The 14,042-nt window shown below is 38.2% G+C and overlaps 1 protein-coding gene across 1 annotated transcript; it reads left to right on the top strand.

Moving 5' to 3' along the window:
• The first annotated feature begins 8,583 nt into the window (after nucleotides 1-8,583).
• Nucleotides 8,584-13,611, top strand: LOC148018051 (pollen receptor-like kinase 4). Its single transcript, XM_087661540.1, has 3 exons — nucleotides 8,584-9,901; nucleotides 10,386-10,738; nucleotides 13,552-13,611. The coding sequence occupies exons 1-3, from the start codon at nucleotides 8,584-8,586 to the stop codon at nucleotides 13,609-13,611; spliced, it is 1,731 nt and encodes a 576-aa protein (XP_087517666.1).
• The last annotated feature ends 431 nt before the right edge of the window (nucleotides 13,612-14,042 follow it).

Genomic DNA, 14,042 nt, shown 5'->3' with positions numbered 1-14,042 from the left:
TTTCTCAAGGACATTGGCAAACCTATCACCCTGATCCTTGCATTGCAAGTGTCAAAAAACATTCTCTTGGATTTGACCCATCTCCTAATTGCACTCACATATGCATGACAATCACAGTACAATAAGGCAAGCACAAAACCTTAGGGAGCACATTCTTTTCTATGGCAAGATCATGGCTTGAAATGAACTCGACCAATCCAACAATATTGATGGTCCTCATCATCCTGCCCTCTCCCTTCTTTCCCTCGATGGCAAGCCAACCTTTGAAGACTAATGTAAGAAGCTAATCCCATCCACACCAACAATGGCCCAAGTTGCAACATCATTACTAGCCACCCTCTTCATGACCCAACAACATCGGCCACATAGTGCTACCCACTAGGTTGCAAAGTTCCATTGGATTGTTGGCACAAGTCTAGGAGGGGGGTAACGTTAACCCATTTTAAAAAGGCACAACATAATAAAAAGAGAAATGAAAACCATAGTGTCTCTCAAAAGCACTTATAATTTTTGGTACAAAATTATTTTGTAAAGAGAGCTTCACTCACTCCCACGCAAATTGTAACAATATTTTGAGTGAGGCATGTGCAAAAATATTAGCTCAACAAGTTGAAAAATAGTGAGAGAAGACTAGTTTAGACCAATGAGATGGGAGGGTACCCAAAAAATCAAGGCCATATATAAAAGCAAAGAAAATGAAAGAATAAGTTCATTCTTGTGGTGTGCAATCTTGTGGAGTTGTCTTATTGCTTCTTGCTTACATCTTGCTTGTGTGGGAGAGGAGGGATATTGAGAGAGGGAGAGTGTGAGTTAGAGTGAGGGATTATTGGAGGTGAAGCTCTTGCTTCCTCTTCATTTTCTCCTTCTTCTTCCTTTTCTTCTTCAGTGAATTAAGGATATGGAGATGGAGATCACTTGAGGCCCACCACTTAAATCATGGAGCCGTCAATGAACCTTTGTGGATAGACTACAAGAAGAAGGATTTAGGGCATGAAAATGGTTATATGAGAGGTATCCATAGATGCATTGCTCGAAGCACTTGAAATAATAAGCATTTAGTTAGGTCCAACATTTGTAGCTCAGGAGAGTGACAATAAGTATTATATTCTCACTTGGAAATTTTTTAAAAAAAGGTCCATATTGAATATAAAAGCTCTAGTCAACTAGTATCATTTGTATATTATTAATGGAGAGAAGAATATGCTTTTTCAAGCCTTACACGGAGACATAGTATCTATCACAATGGAAAATTTCTAAAACACATCATATTAGCCATGAGTGGCATAAGGTTGCATGTTGATTTACCTGCCAAGACAAATATGTAATATGTCCATAGAGTTTGTGCACGTAGATGATGTCTCATCTTTACTAAGAGTGGATCTTATAAAAAGCTTGGAGATATAATTAACTACCAAATAACTTGTTAAAATTATGCAAATTGTACATAAGAAGTTAAACTTCCATATTGTTACCATTACTAGATCAAACTTCCTAATATCAAAGTGGTGGATCAATCTAGCCATTGTTTTTTACCAAATATAAGGATCAACCACATCAATCATGATAGATAGCTTGGCAAATCTGTAGGTACTTCTTAGTATATAAGGTGCCAAATACATATGCCTATATATATTCATCTCTACTTTTTAGTCCAAAAAAGGGTTGTCTAGCCTGCTTGAAAGGGACATTCTAGAATTTAGCAATATTTTATGTTGGCTAAGCATCCAACATTTCCATCAAATCCAAGCTTCTAATAGCCTAATTAGTTTACTAAAAATAATCCACTATCTCAGCTTAGGTTTAACATTCTTAATATCAAGTGTATTAATGTGAACTAAAATAAATATTATTGCCTACAAACTTTTATATCTCATTACCATTAAGTATCCTTTGGCCCTGATTTATATCCCCCCCAAAAAAAAGAAAAAAAGGAGGGTTATTGGGGTTAGATGGCCCGTAGTTGAACAAGTACCATGTCCCAAAAACATGTTACATTACCCCTAGTTAACTAGAGATAAGTGGTCCACTTTTCAAGTTTTTAATGAAGAGCTATTTAGTTTACGTTATGTTCATTTCTTTTTCCTTTGTCTCTATCTCTAGGGAACCTTTGCTTTAATTTCATGAATTTTGGCTCATGGTATGCGACTTCTTCTTGCATAAAAATTCTACAATATAGCTTCTTTTAGGACTCGAGGCAATCAATATTTACTAGAGAAGGACATAGATCAAAGGCAAGAAGTAGGAGCATATTGTACACATGATTTTCAATGTTCAATGCAAGTTGTCCTTTAGGTATTGCAATGTGTTTATTCTCATCTATAGTGTAGGTGTTAGCTTTATTTATCCTTGTGTGTGAACACATTATTTTGTATAAAAGTGTGCGTTTAGGTCAAACACCCTTTACACCACTTAGCATTAAACAAGGGTCGAAGGTGTATGTGGATACCTTAGCCTAAATATTTAGGCCCTATCATAGTCTTGTACTTTCATCACATATATTTCATCTATCATTATCAATCTATCTTTCAATTTTTGTGTAGTTGCAAGAGTTCACACACACATGCACAACTTGACCAATGCCACATGGTTTCTTCCCGGCATCAATTTACCTATATCACACTCCACCCATTGAATGTATTTGCCAGGTCAAGCTAGAAAGCTACCCATCCTCTTGCCTTACACGAGTGCCTATAGTTTTTGCATTGACTTGTCATGCCATGCCTGCATCACCAACGTCTTCTTTGTGCCTTGACCAAACATTATTTCAAAGATAAGTTTTTAAATAATGAAACCTTAATTACAGTTAAAACATCTTTTCTATTAGGGGAAATCCATGTGCAATTGGGGCTTTTCAATTCCCATTGAATTATCCAAAATTTCATGACCCAAATTTTTGGCTTTTTATCATGGAGGCCTTTGCCATTGAATTGAGGCTTTGGACAACATGTTGAAGACCTCCCATGCACATGCTTGTGACATTGGTTAAAAAATGATGGACCAAAAGCGTCCATTGCTTGGTGACACTGTTGCAAGTGATCGACATTTGTGATATCCTTGACATTAACATCAGGGGGGATTTTTCTTCTTAAATTTTTAAAAGTAAAAACAATATTTTAAAATATAAAAAATTCAACAATATATGAAAAATTAGGTGATTAAAATTAGACAAAGTGGCCATGTACACACATGTGCTTGTCACGAATCACATGGTGGCAGGACTTGCTTGAATTGTTGCGCTGCCAAACACACACTATACACACAAGAGGAAGCTCACTCAAAAATACAAGAAGAGAGATGGAGGCCAAAACACTGCTAGACATGTGTACCATTGGATCACTCAACGAAGTCTTTACATTACCATGTGCTCTTTGTACACCCAGTGTCATGATTGAAGGAATAAGCTCATCATCTAAGCTCTCTAAACCACTTGAGTCTCCGTCAAATCCAAAATGACTAGTAGATGCATCATTACCATCCGACACTTACTTTTTTCCATTTTCTTTACCTGCAATACTTGTAGATGTGCCTAAGTATGTAGAGCTACTCCTCTTTAGTCTCCAGACCAAGGAAAACCATAGATGTAGTACTAGATGATGTTTTTGGTTCACTAAGGTTTAGTGATTCTTGCTTTTCTTTTTGCATATAATTGTCATGATCATGATCATCATTCAATGCGTCATTACTAGATGCATACCAATTGTTCATCTCATAAAAAATAACATCCCTACTCACTTTGAACTCATATGTGACAAGATTATAATAATGATATCATTTCTACTCTAAAGAGTAACTAAGAAAAATATATTTTTAAGCCTTTGGATCGAGCTTCTTTTGTAGCTCATCTGGCACATGAACATATGCAATACAACCAAAACTTTCAAGTGTGACACATTGGATTCAGGCTAGTAAAGTATTCTTTGGGAATCATCTCATGAATTGCAACTGTGGAAGTTATGTTCATAATATAGACAATAATATGAACAGCTTCAGACCAAAAATATTTTGACATATTCTTTTAAGCCACCATCAAAGGCCATGCAACTTTTGCAATATGTCTATTTTTCGTTTTTGCAACTTCATTTTACTGTGGGGTATATTTGCAAGTAAACTATCTCTTTATCTCATGAGACCTCGAGAAGTCATTGAACTCATCAGAGAGGTACTCTCCTCCTCTATATGATCTCAAGCACTTAACTTTCAAGCTTGTTTATGTTTCAACACTACCCTTGAAGGTTTTGAAGTGCTCAAAATACATCACTCTTTTCATTCACGAAATACATCCACAACTTTCTTGAACAATCATGAATAATGTGACAAAGTATTTGCTACCACCAAGAGATATGTTATATGTAGACCCCTAGATATCTATATGCACAACATCAAGTATATTTTTTTTCACATTTCTGTCATGTGAAAAAGGTTGTATTGCCTACTTACCAAATTGACATGCTTCACACACTTTATGAAATTCTGCAATTTGAAAAGCAAGCAACCTTGTAACCAACCCTTTGGACTGTATTAATTTTAGCCTTTGCACATTTACATGTCCAATAAGTTTGTGTCATATTTCAATGTCTGCAACCACTCATTTTCCTTTAACATACATAACAACATTCATAGTAGGAATTCTAGTATCTAAAGTGAACATGCAGCAATTCTACTTCCTTTTGCGACCAACCTATACTTATTATTAAAGTCTTCTACAAAATAACCTTTTGCATTAAATCAAACCTACAACCTAATAAATACTAAATTCTTTTTTATTGATGGCATATGTAATACATTTGACAAACTCTTTGTTCAACCATCATAAAAGGATAAGGAAACATTTTCAATGTGTAAAATTGGGTGGCATGAATCATCACCCGTTTGCACATAACATGGATTTTATAAATCCTATATCTTTACAAACCGTTTAATATTACTGGTCATATTATTAGATGCACCTAAATTAATATACCATACATCATCATCTATCTCCTTTCCTATAATAGCATTCATCATATGTTGCATAACAAACAAATGCTCATTTTTGTCTTCATTCTGTCGTGAAGACGATGCATAGTTTCTTTGTTGCAATTTACTACAATGAATATCATCCTTCTTAGCATTACAATGTGCTGCAATATGACCTATTTTTCCACAATAATGACAAACAATATCAAAATTGCTAGAACCTTTGTTCTTACATCCACCTCTTCCTTTAGAGCTTTCCTGCCTCTAAATGTTCCATGGCCTCCCAAAGTGCACTCATTTCATCGAATTGCGAATTTAATCTATTTTGTTGGTTATCACCAGCATGTTTCATACTATGGCTTGAAGAGGATCTACCACATCCCCTTTCTAAACTTGAGCAAAATGCTTGGACCCGTTCACCACTTCTTTTAGATAATTCACCTTGCATATTGATCTCTTTGGTGATCATGAGAGAGACTGACCCATCAAAAACTGAAAATGGCTTCTCTACATACACAATATTGACAAATGATTTCTAGGCCTTCTTATTATTAAGGCCACTACCTAAAGTAGATGAAACCAAACCATCATCATCAAGCAATTTTGTAGTGAATGACATGCCTATTGGTTGCATACACTATCTCCGGTACTCAAAGTGATGTCTAGATGCTTATCTTGGATGTCATATACTTGGGAATAATTTTGGGGATGCTTTGAGCTTGGTTTTGAGATTGGAACATTTTGTCTTGCTTGGAAAATTATAGTTTACGACATATGCTTGGACATTGGGTGCACATGTTTTATACCTCATTTTTAGGCTGAAACAGATCAGTTTATGTAGGCATTTTGATTATGTTTATAGTGAATAGTAGTTCTTGCTAGTCAATTTTCATCTCTTCTTAGTCACTTGTTTTTTGATAGATTTGGCTTGTCTTCTTGTCATTTGAGCTGCAATTATTGTTGTCAGTAGTGACAATAGTCATCTTATGCACATCAAGAAGCTTGAAGAGGCACATAAATTTGCAACTTGGCAAAAGTAGTGCTACAATGTCCTTGTGCAAAAGAAACATGCAAAGCCGATCAAGTTGAAAGAAGCATGACTAGTGGATATAGAGCAAGAGGATTGGGATGAGTTGAATCAGCTGGCTCATTCGACCATTGAACTTTTAGTTTTTGATGCTTTGTTGTTCAACATAGAAGGGCTCGATTCTGCCTATGCCATTTGGAAGTGGCTAGAGGAATTGTATGTGCCTTAGAAGAATGTTGCAAGTAAAGTCTATTGGCTAAATAAATTGATGGATTTACGCATGAAGGAGGGGACATTCATGTTTTTACACCTCAGTGAGTTTAATTCCATTTTTAGTTAGCTGGTTGCCTTGAAGTTCAATATTGATGATGAGTTCAAGGCTACTTTTCTGTTATGTACTCTACCTGAAAGTTGGGATACTTTCAGGACAAGCATGAGCAACTCGAATGCTATGCTACTGTACTCTGATGTAGAGAGTCCTATACTTATGGAAGAGATGAATCAGTAGAGCAATGCATCTAACAAATTGTCTAGTGCTTTGCATACTAGAGGTAGGTCTCAACAGAGGGGGGAATATGAAAGCAAATGATGCAATAAATCTTGTGGAAAAGATGTGGAGTGCCACCATTGTGGAGGACACTTTAAGTGGGAATGATTTAAGTGGAAGAAAGAGAAAGGAAAGAGTAAGAAGACTAATGATAGCAAGAATGAGAAGAAGTAGAATCAGTCAGCTAAGAAGAGCAATGTCAAGATTGAAGAAGTGAATGTAGTTAGCCATGAGAGCGACAATGGTCATGATGTACTCCTTGTCTCTTCTTGCTTCAGTTCACATGCCTTGGTAGCAGATACAGATGACGACATGCATACCTGGATCTTGGATTCAGGTGCCTCATTTCATGTACTCCTCATCGTGAGTGGTTCTCAGACTACATTGGGGGTAGACATGGTATTGTCCATTTGGGGGGCAACTATGCATGTGACATTGTAGGCATTAGTAGTGTGTAATTGCAGTTTCAGCATGGATCTGTCCTTACTCTTCAAAATGTATGGCATGTACCCCAGCTCAAGAAGAGCTTGATCAGTATACTGGGCAGCTAGATGATGATGGTTTTCATACTACCTTTGGTGATGGGAAATGGAATATCTATAAGGGATCTAGGGTTATTGCTAGAGGCTCAAAGAGTGATACTTTGTATCAACTACATGTATCTAGTGTGCGTGACCATGTTGTTGTGATCGGGTAGCCAAGTGTTTCCTTGTGCATGGCCGGTTGGGACACATGAGTTAGACTAGAATGAAAGTACTTACTCATTTGGGTTATTTGCCTTATCTTCTCCTAATGTTAACTTGGCATGTGATCTTAGCTTGTTTCAACAGTTCTCTCATATATTTGGTTCCCCTAAAAACTATAAATGATTTATTGTGAATATTGGGTTATTAACGAGATTTATATTCTTTTACTCTGTCACACACTTGTGCTTTCAATTTCAAGCAAATGTATAGAATATCGCATTTGTGATGAAGCTTAAACAACAATTGTGGGACCCTTAGGGATATTGAAACTAAGTGCCTTGTAGTTTCTTGAACAAGATGGATGATGATAATTTCATGTGTTTTTTCTTGAAGAGAATATTATATGGATGGTAGCAATCCTTGAATATTCTTCATTATAAAAGCATCTCTTCTTTAAGAAAAAATTGTAATTATTTTTCCTTTAAAAAGCATGCAATATCTTGATCAAAATGTAACTTTTCTTTTGTATACAAATTTCATTTTTAATGTTACAAGGCACTAGGTTTTTTTATTATAAAAGGGGCAATGTTCTTATGTGGGATAGTGCACCCTTATTAAAGGATCCTCATTCAGTGCATTATAAGTGCCCTTTTTAAACAAAAGCAATTGGAGATGTGGGTGCTCGATTGCCACATTGAGCAAGTAGAAATTTGTAATTTTGCGAGAGTAGGAATAGATGTTGCGAACACATTGACACCCTGAAATGCGAAAATTTTATCTCCACAATGAATGTCTATTTGCGGTGAATTCCAACGTTTAGATCCTTAGGTGTTCAACTCGTGAAGGTGTTCAAACTATTGGCCCTCTTACCCTAGAAAGAATTGAGTTCAAACTATTGGCACTCTTACCCTAGAAAGAATATTCCATAAAACTCCCGTTAATTTAAACTTCTCCTAAGAGATGTGGGCGGACTAAGCAGCAAAAGCAATGATCAATGAAAAGGCCGGCGCGCACAGACACGGAGAGAGAGAGAGAAGAGAAGAGAAGCAATACAAAACAACACGGCTGCAGGCTTCACGCCGGCTGATCGGAGAGACACACACACACTCTCTCTCTCTCTCTCTCTCTCTCTCTCTCTCTCTCTCTGTGTCTGTGATGATAAGGTGTATCGAGAAGCTGCATCAGCTGACAATTCACAGGAGCTATGGCGGAGGTTGCTCAACATAGAGGACCCATCTGCAGGCTTCATGCCGGCTGATCGGAGAGACACACACACACACTCTCTCTCTCTCTCTCTCTCTCTCTCTGTTTCTGTGATGATAAGGTGTATCGAGAAAAGCTGCATCAGCTGACAATTCACAGCAGCTATGGCGGAGGCTGCTCAACATAGAGGACCCATCTCAGCGTCCAGAGCCCTCATGATGTATTGGGGGGTGGTCCTCGCTTGCTGCACCATGGCCTCTTCCAGCTCCCCCGCAACCATCACCCAAGACAGAGAGGCCCTCCTCGGCTTCATGAGAGGAGCTGACATCCTGCATGGCCTCCTGCTCCCCAACTGGACCGGCCCCAACCCTTGCATGTGGGATGGGGTCATATGCAACAAAGGGAGGGTGTGGCACCTCATCCTCGAGTCAAGGCCCCTCGGTGGCCTCCTTGTCCCTAACACCCTTGACTCTCTCTCCCACTTGAGAAAACTTAGCCTCAAAGACACTATGCTCCACGGCCCCTTGCCCCCCTTCCATAGCCCCTTCCTTAGGTGCCTCTGGCTCAGCCACAATAGCTTCTCCGGGTCCATCCCCGACATCTTCCTACACACCCCCCGCCTCCATAAGCTTGACCTATCTTTCAACAACCTCACTGGTGACATCCCCTCCTCCCTAGCTTCTCTCCCCCAACTTGACACCCTCCTCCTACAGGACAACCACCTTACTGGCAGCCTACCTTCCCTTAATCAAAATACCTTGATTTATTTCAATGTGTCCAATAATGAGCTCAATGGGCCTATTCCAAACCCTTCCCAACTGCAGATTTTCTTAACTAACTCATACCTGAACAACCCAAATCTCTGTGGAGATCCTTTAACAACTCCTTGTCAAAGCAAAAGAAATGGGGGCATGTCCAAAAACATTCTTTTTGTCATGAGTGCCATTGGGGGTGTAATAATAGTGGTTGCACCCTTCATTGTCCTCATTTATTGTTTTAGGAAGAAAAACCATTCAAAGGTTCAAGATGTGACTTCATTTAGAGGTAGACAAAAAAGGAATAAGAAGGAAAAGGATATGATGAGCATCAAGGAGCCTTACGAGCACTATGATAGATCAAAGAGATTTGATATGACAATTAATGATGAGAAAAATAAGTTGGTTGTTTTTCCAAAAAGAGGTAGAGTTATGTTTGATTTACAAGAGTTACTTTTAGCTTCAGCAGAGTTCCTTGGAAAGGGTAGCTTGGGGGCCACATACAAAGCAATTCTAAATGGGCAAGATGGACATGTTCCACTTGTTGTAAAAAGGCTAAGGGGAATGCATCACATTGCAAAAGATGAATTTGACCAACACATGCTAACTCTTGGACACGTTCAACATCCCAACATTGCTCAATTGTGTGGTTACTACTTCTCCAAAGAGGAAAAATTCATTGTCTATGAATACATCTCGAACGGGAGTCTTTCCTCTTATTTGCAAGGTAATTTGAGATCATACAACTTCTCCTTCATGTTAGTTGTTGGTGATTGTATGCACTTTCATAATTAAGTATATCCAGATTATCTATATGCATGCCTATGAACAATGTGAGTATTCATGGACATTTATGTGCTTATTTGAACATATCTAGTCTCTAGTATGTACATTGCCATTTCTAGATATGCTTATGCACATGCATGCACACAAAACTTGCACACACATGTGCATCTACACGCACACACATGCACATGTGCACGTGCACATACACACAATGTGCATGTACATAGATAGATGAGTCATAAAGTATGTAAATGTAACATGCAATATAAATTGTCCTATATCATCTATCTTTGCCAATGGAATTCTCTTAAAGTGATGGCCTTAGAAAATTGTGAGTGTGAGTTGTTGTCGCATCAAAACTAATAGGAGTTTAGTCCCTATGAATAATTTTGACTAACTATTCTAGTGTTTTGTAAATCACACAGATGATCACAAGCCTAACCAAGCTCCCTTAGATTGGGATGCACGATTGAAAATTGCTCAAGGCATTGCTCAAGGAATGGCTTACCTTCACATGCAAATGAAAGCACAAAAAGTACCACATGGAAATCTAAAGTCATCCAATGTCTTATTAGATGAGACGATGGTGCCTAAAATAATTGACTTTGGTATGATGCCTCTTTTGGAAAGTTCAATAGCTCAAAACTTGGCAGCATTTTCAACACCAGAGCACAACTTCAAGAAGTCCATTACCACAATGGCTGATGTATATAGCTATGGTATAATCCTTTTGGAGCTCCTTATAGGGAACGAGTTTGAAGACTCCATGGTGTTACAGGTTAGTCACCAAACTATATGTTTATTGCACCAATTTTACTCCACTGTCACAAGATGTTTTAATTCTATCTCAATGATTATGCCCATGTGAGAAGTATGACAAAATAGTTGTTAGAAATTAAGTTTGTTGGTTCCAAACACACCCATCTCTCTAAAGAACTCATTGGAAACTTCATAGTTATGATGAGATTGCCATGAGTTTCACATTCTATTAATTACATGATGTAATGGAACATGAGAAGGCTCTTTATGAACATCCATAATCAACATTAAGGCTCGATACTAGCCTTTCAAAGAGATATTAGAGTTATAGCAAACTATGAAGGGGCTTTCAAAGTGCGTTAGGCTAACTAAAATATGCTATTTCTATATTATTTTTCCAAATATTAGCTAATGGGGTCATAGCCTAGTGGTTTGAGTGTGAGTTGTATTGTGGCTATATGAGTTCAAACTCTAGGTTTCGCTTCCTCGATGGCACAAATCATCACAAAGCTACTACTTTTTGAATATCCAATTCCCAAGACTTAGTACACAACAATGTTCCTTAAGTATGCTCAACCAAATTTAATAGCAAAGTATATGGAGCATAGCTACAACTCCCTCACACATCCTTGTTTACAATATTTTCAAACATTCAGAGCAATGGATGTCCATAGAAGTGGGGATAATACCTTAACAACTTAAGGTGATATTATGCACCAAATATGTCAACAAGAACTAATCATCCTTACAATCTCTTGTTCCAACAAAGTTCCAACACACCTATTCTTCTAAGTAAGTACCATTTTTTTATGGGGACCATTGAGTAGCGATTAGATTATAATGGAATCTTCCAATCAATATGGTGTAGTAGTAGAAGAGCATTAGGGTATTTAAAGCTTTAACTTTTTCATATTCCATAAACAATCTACCTAAAGCTCGTCACAAATTCCTCATCATATCCAAGTCTTCTTAGTTAAAAGTGAAAGTCATAACATGTTAGGCAAAGGAGTAAATATTATGACACATGAATACTTATGGCTCAATCTATATAAGTAACACAAATAATTATTGATCAACCTATGTAAATAACATAAATAATTAGTGAGACATACACTTATCAAATGTGTTCGAGCTAAAGGCACTTGCGCTTAATCACCCATGTAGTCATTACACTGATAGTACCCATTCACTATACAAATGGTAGACACCCATCACTACCAATTCATTCTCTATTCTTTTAGTTACATTTGAAAAATGGAAGGTTGGTCACACATTGTGACTATTGGAGTTCCCACATCATGTATCTCTTACTCTTGCTCTCTTGCTCCTTTCACCATAGCTCTTGCTTCCACTCGCGTTCTTCCACTCAAAGCTTCCCCCTTCAATTGGTATCAGACGAGATTGAGATGCTTCACCCCAACTCCGATTTGACAGTTTTAGCTCTTCACTCATGGCAGCCATGGCTTCTTCACCCCAAGATATGCATTGAGCTCTATTTTCTACCTACTTTGTTCCTACCTATTGAGGCTTGCTCTAGGGGTGCAAAAGGCATTTCTCATCAGTGTTTGAGCCTTAGTATTGAGCAACATGAGTAGCAAGTAGGGTAGCCAACTCAGTGTGATTTGCACTTAGTAGTCCAACCCCCTTTCTTGATGATCAGTTTGGTGTATCTCCTACCTCCTATGTGGCATGTGCACTCCTCGGAACTTGGGCAACCTATCGACACTTCCAAGATTGGACACTTGAGTTTCGGAACTCCCAAACTTTGTTATTGTTGTATATGAACAACATACTTACTCTGATAGACTTGGAATAGTGTCTTCTTAGATACAATGGCTTCCATATTGCTCTACTAATGGTTTTAGGCTTGCATATTGATACTAAATCGATGGGGGATGTTATGTTGATGTCTTGGGATGTCTTTGTAATTGATTTGAGCTCAAAATAGCTTAGATTTCACTATCATTTATGTACTATAATAACAAGGCAACAAGATTTTACATAGGGAAGTTTTTTGCCTATTGCTCTTGGATGTTATTCAGATGCTTCATTCGGTCTCTATTGATGTATGCCATTGATGGTCTACACTCAAATATGCTTTTGAAAGCTTTTATCTTTCATTTTGAGCTTGGTGACATTCATCTTGGCCATGTTTACATATCTTTGCCACTTCAGTGGCTTATGTAGTTATAGGCTTGAAAACTCTATTGGGTTTTATGCTCTTGGCTTATGCTTCATGTATCTTGGATGCTTGGATGGCCATGTACTTGATGTATTGAGCTTGCATTGCTTATTTGGTATTCAGTTTTGTTTGAGTGGTAGTTACTTGCACTACTTTGATACTTTGCATTTGAGCATAGCTTTGGGTTTATGCAGTTGAGTTTACTTCAGTGAGACCATGGGACTTGGTTGAGTTATGTCTATGATCTTCTGATGTTATTTGGATGTAGTTGTTGCCTAGTGGGCTGATTTGATTCATGGTTTGAACCGGCACCTATGTTTGTCAGCTTGTTATCAGTGATGTATTCATCATGCTCGGCTATATATTGAGCTTCTTTACACTTACTCAGTCAGTTGTGTATCTGACAATTCTCTTCCACCATATTTGAGGCCTACTATATACATGACAATTATGCCTATTGGATGTATCTCTCTTTGATATATTGAGTTTGGCAGTTCATGATATTGGTCACATGCTTAGTGACTCCTAGTGGTTTGTACATATCCCACATCTTGTAGGGTATACTTGGCAGTTGTAGATTGGATTTATCAATTGATTGCCCACACTTGGCATTGGTTGTTGTTATTATTTTTAGCTTGCTATAATTGTAGGTTTGTGCATCATTTATGAGGGCAGATGCCTTGACTTGGCCAACATTCTTTGGCAGTTAGTGGACAACCCTACTCTTTGAAGTTTTTCCTTTGTTAGACACGATCTTGGATGTGCTTTTGGATTGTTTTGCTACCATTTATAGCAATCTATTTGTCTTGGATTGTGCTTTCATTGTAACAGTCCCATCGTAATAAAATGATTTTTTTTAAAAAAATTAATCCCCTAGTTACACCGCCAACTGGCGGACGGCGTGAGGGGAGGGGGGGCGATCGTGTCGACAAACCAAGGAGGGGGGATTGTCAAGACACCCACGCGGGAGGCTGCCATGGCCATGAAGGGCACAAGGGGGCTGCTGCCACGTGATGGGAGGTGGAAGGGGAGGCCATTGCCGCTTGCCTTGAAGGTGGCAAGGGGGGGCTGCCATTACTAATTTCTCCCCCCTCCCCCCCCCCTCCCCACCCCCCCCAAAAAAAAACACTTATATAAATCC

The sequence above is a fragment of the Lygodium microphyllum genome, chromosome 21 (assembly GCF_053477565.2).
Source record: "Lygodium microphyllum isolate KBCC chromosome 21, Lygodium_microphyllum_v1.1.10, whole genome shotgun sequence".
Lineage (NCBI taxonomy): Eukaryota > Viridiplantae > Streptophyta > Polypodiopsida > Schizaeales > Lygodiaceae > Lygodium > Lygodium microphyllum.
The sequence above is the reverse complement of the archived record's forward strand: the minus strand, read 5'-3'. Positions and strand labels throughout refer to the sequence as shown.

Excerpts from the sequence above, each read along its gene's own strand:
- LOC148018051 (XM_087661540.1), top strand. The coding sequence starts at position 8,584 with ATGGCGGAGGCTGCTCAACATAGAGGACCCATCTCAGCGTCCAGAGCC. Across the intron at positions 9,902-10,385 it reads TCTTTCCTCTTATTTGCAAG|ATGATCACAAGCCTAACCAA; the intron begins GTAATTTGAGAT and ends TAAATCACACAG. Across the intron at positions 10,739-13,551 it reads AAGACTCCATGGTGTTACAG|GTTTGTGCATCATTTATGAG; the intron begins GTTAGTCACCAA and ends CTATAATTGTAG.